This window comes from Watersipora subatra, chromosome 5 (assembly GCF_963576615.1).
Source record: "Watersipora subatra chromosome 5, tzWatSuba1.1, whole genome shotgun sequence".
In the NCBI taxonomy this organism is placed as follows: domain Eukaryota; kingdom Metazoa; phylum Bryozoa; class Gymnolaemata; order Cheilostomatida; family Watersiporidae; genus Watersipora; species Watersipora subatra.
This window is the reverse complement of record NC_088712.1, coordinates 58,161,226-58,162,183: the sequence shown is the minus strand read 5'-3', so window position 1 is coordinate 58,162,183 and position 958 is coordinate 58,161,226. Positions and strand designations below refer to the sequence as shown.

Here is a 958-nt window from a genome sequence, read left to right as displayed (position 1 = left end):
ACAGTGATTTCATTAATCCAGATTTTGCCGAGATGAGTGAAAAGAAATTATCAGGACTTCTACATACTGTATGAATTTATTTCTACCACAGTGACTAGGGATGAAAGGCCACAGTGTGTGCTTTGTACAAAGGTGCTATCAAATGATTCTATAATTCCTACAAAGCTGAAGCGACACTTGCAGATTGTTCATGCGCCACATGTCAAAGAAAAATAATTTTTGAGCGTCATGGGCAGGCATTAAAAAAATAAAACTGGAAACATTTGGGTCATTCAGCTAAACAAATTAAAAAGTCATAGATGCCTCATATGTTGTTTCTCTTTAAATCGCTCCACAACTTGCGCCACACACAATCGGAGAAAACCATGTGCACGGAAAATGGCTAAGATTGTGCTGGGAAAAGAATCTGAAACAAAGCTAGCATCCGTTGCGCTGTCAAATAACACGGAACAGAGAAGGATTGGTGAATTGAGTGAAGCTTTAAAAACTCAAGTAGTTGATGAGATCAAATCTGCTGCGTTTGGCCTATTTTCATTCCAACTGAATGAGTCAACAAATGTTGCTTCCTGCTCACAACTGCTAGTTTTCGCAAGGTATGTGCACACTGATGTACTCAAGGAGTTTCTTTTCTGTACCTCACTTCAAACAACAACAAAAGCGGCAGATGTTCTCAGAGCAGTAGAAGTGTTCTTTGAAGCAGGAAACCTTGACTGAGCAAAACTGTATGGTTGCTGTACTGACACTGCCCCAACTATGATTGGCTCAAAGCCTCGCTTTCATGCTCTTGTGAAGGAAAAAAACACCACAAGTAAAAGGAATACACTGTATGGTTCATCACCAGGCTTTAGCTTCCAAAACACTCCCCGCATCACTACAGAGCACACTGGATGAAATTATACAGATTGTGAACTGCGTGAAGGATGCATGCAAAATGTATGAATGCAAATCGTAGGCGGTT

The 958-nt window shown here is 40.4% G+C and overlaps 1 protein-coding gene across 1 annotated transcript; it reads left to right on the top strand.

Annotated features, from left to right (window-relative positions):
- The first annotated feature begins 378 nt into the window (after nucleotides 1-378).
- LOC137397521 (protein FAM200C-like) lies at nucleotides 379-714 on the top strand. The gene has a single exon (XM_068083812.1). It carries the CDS (start codon nucleotides 379-381, stop codon nucleotides 712-714), a length of 336 nt encoding a protein of 111 aa, XP_067939913.1.
- Nucleotides 715-958: the final 244 nt, after the last annotated feature.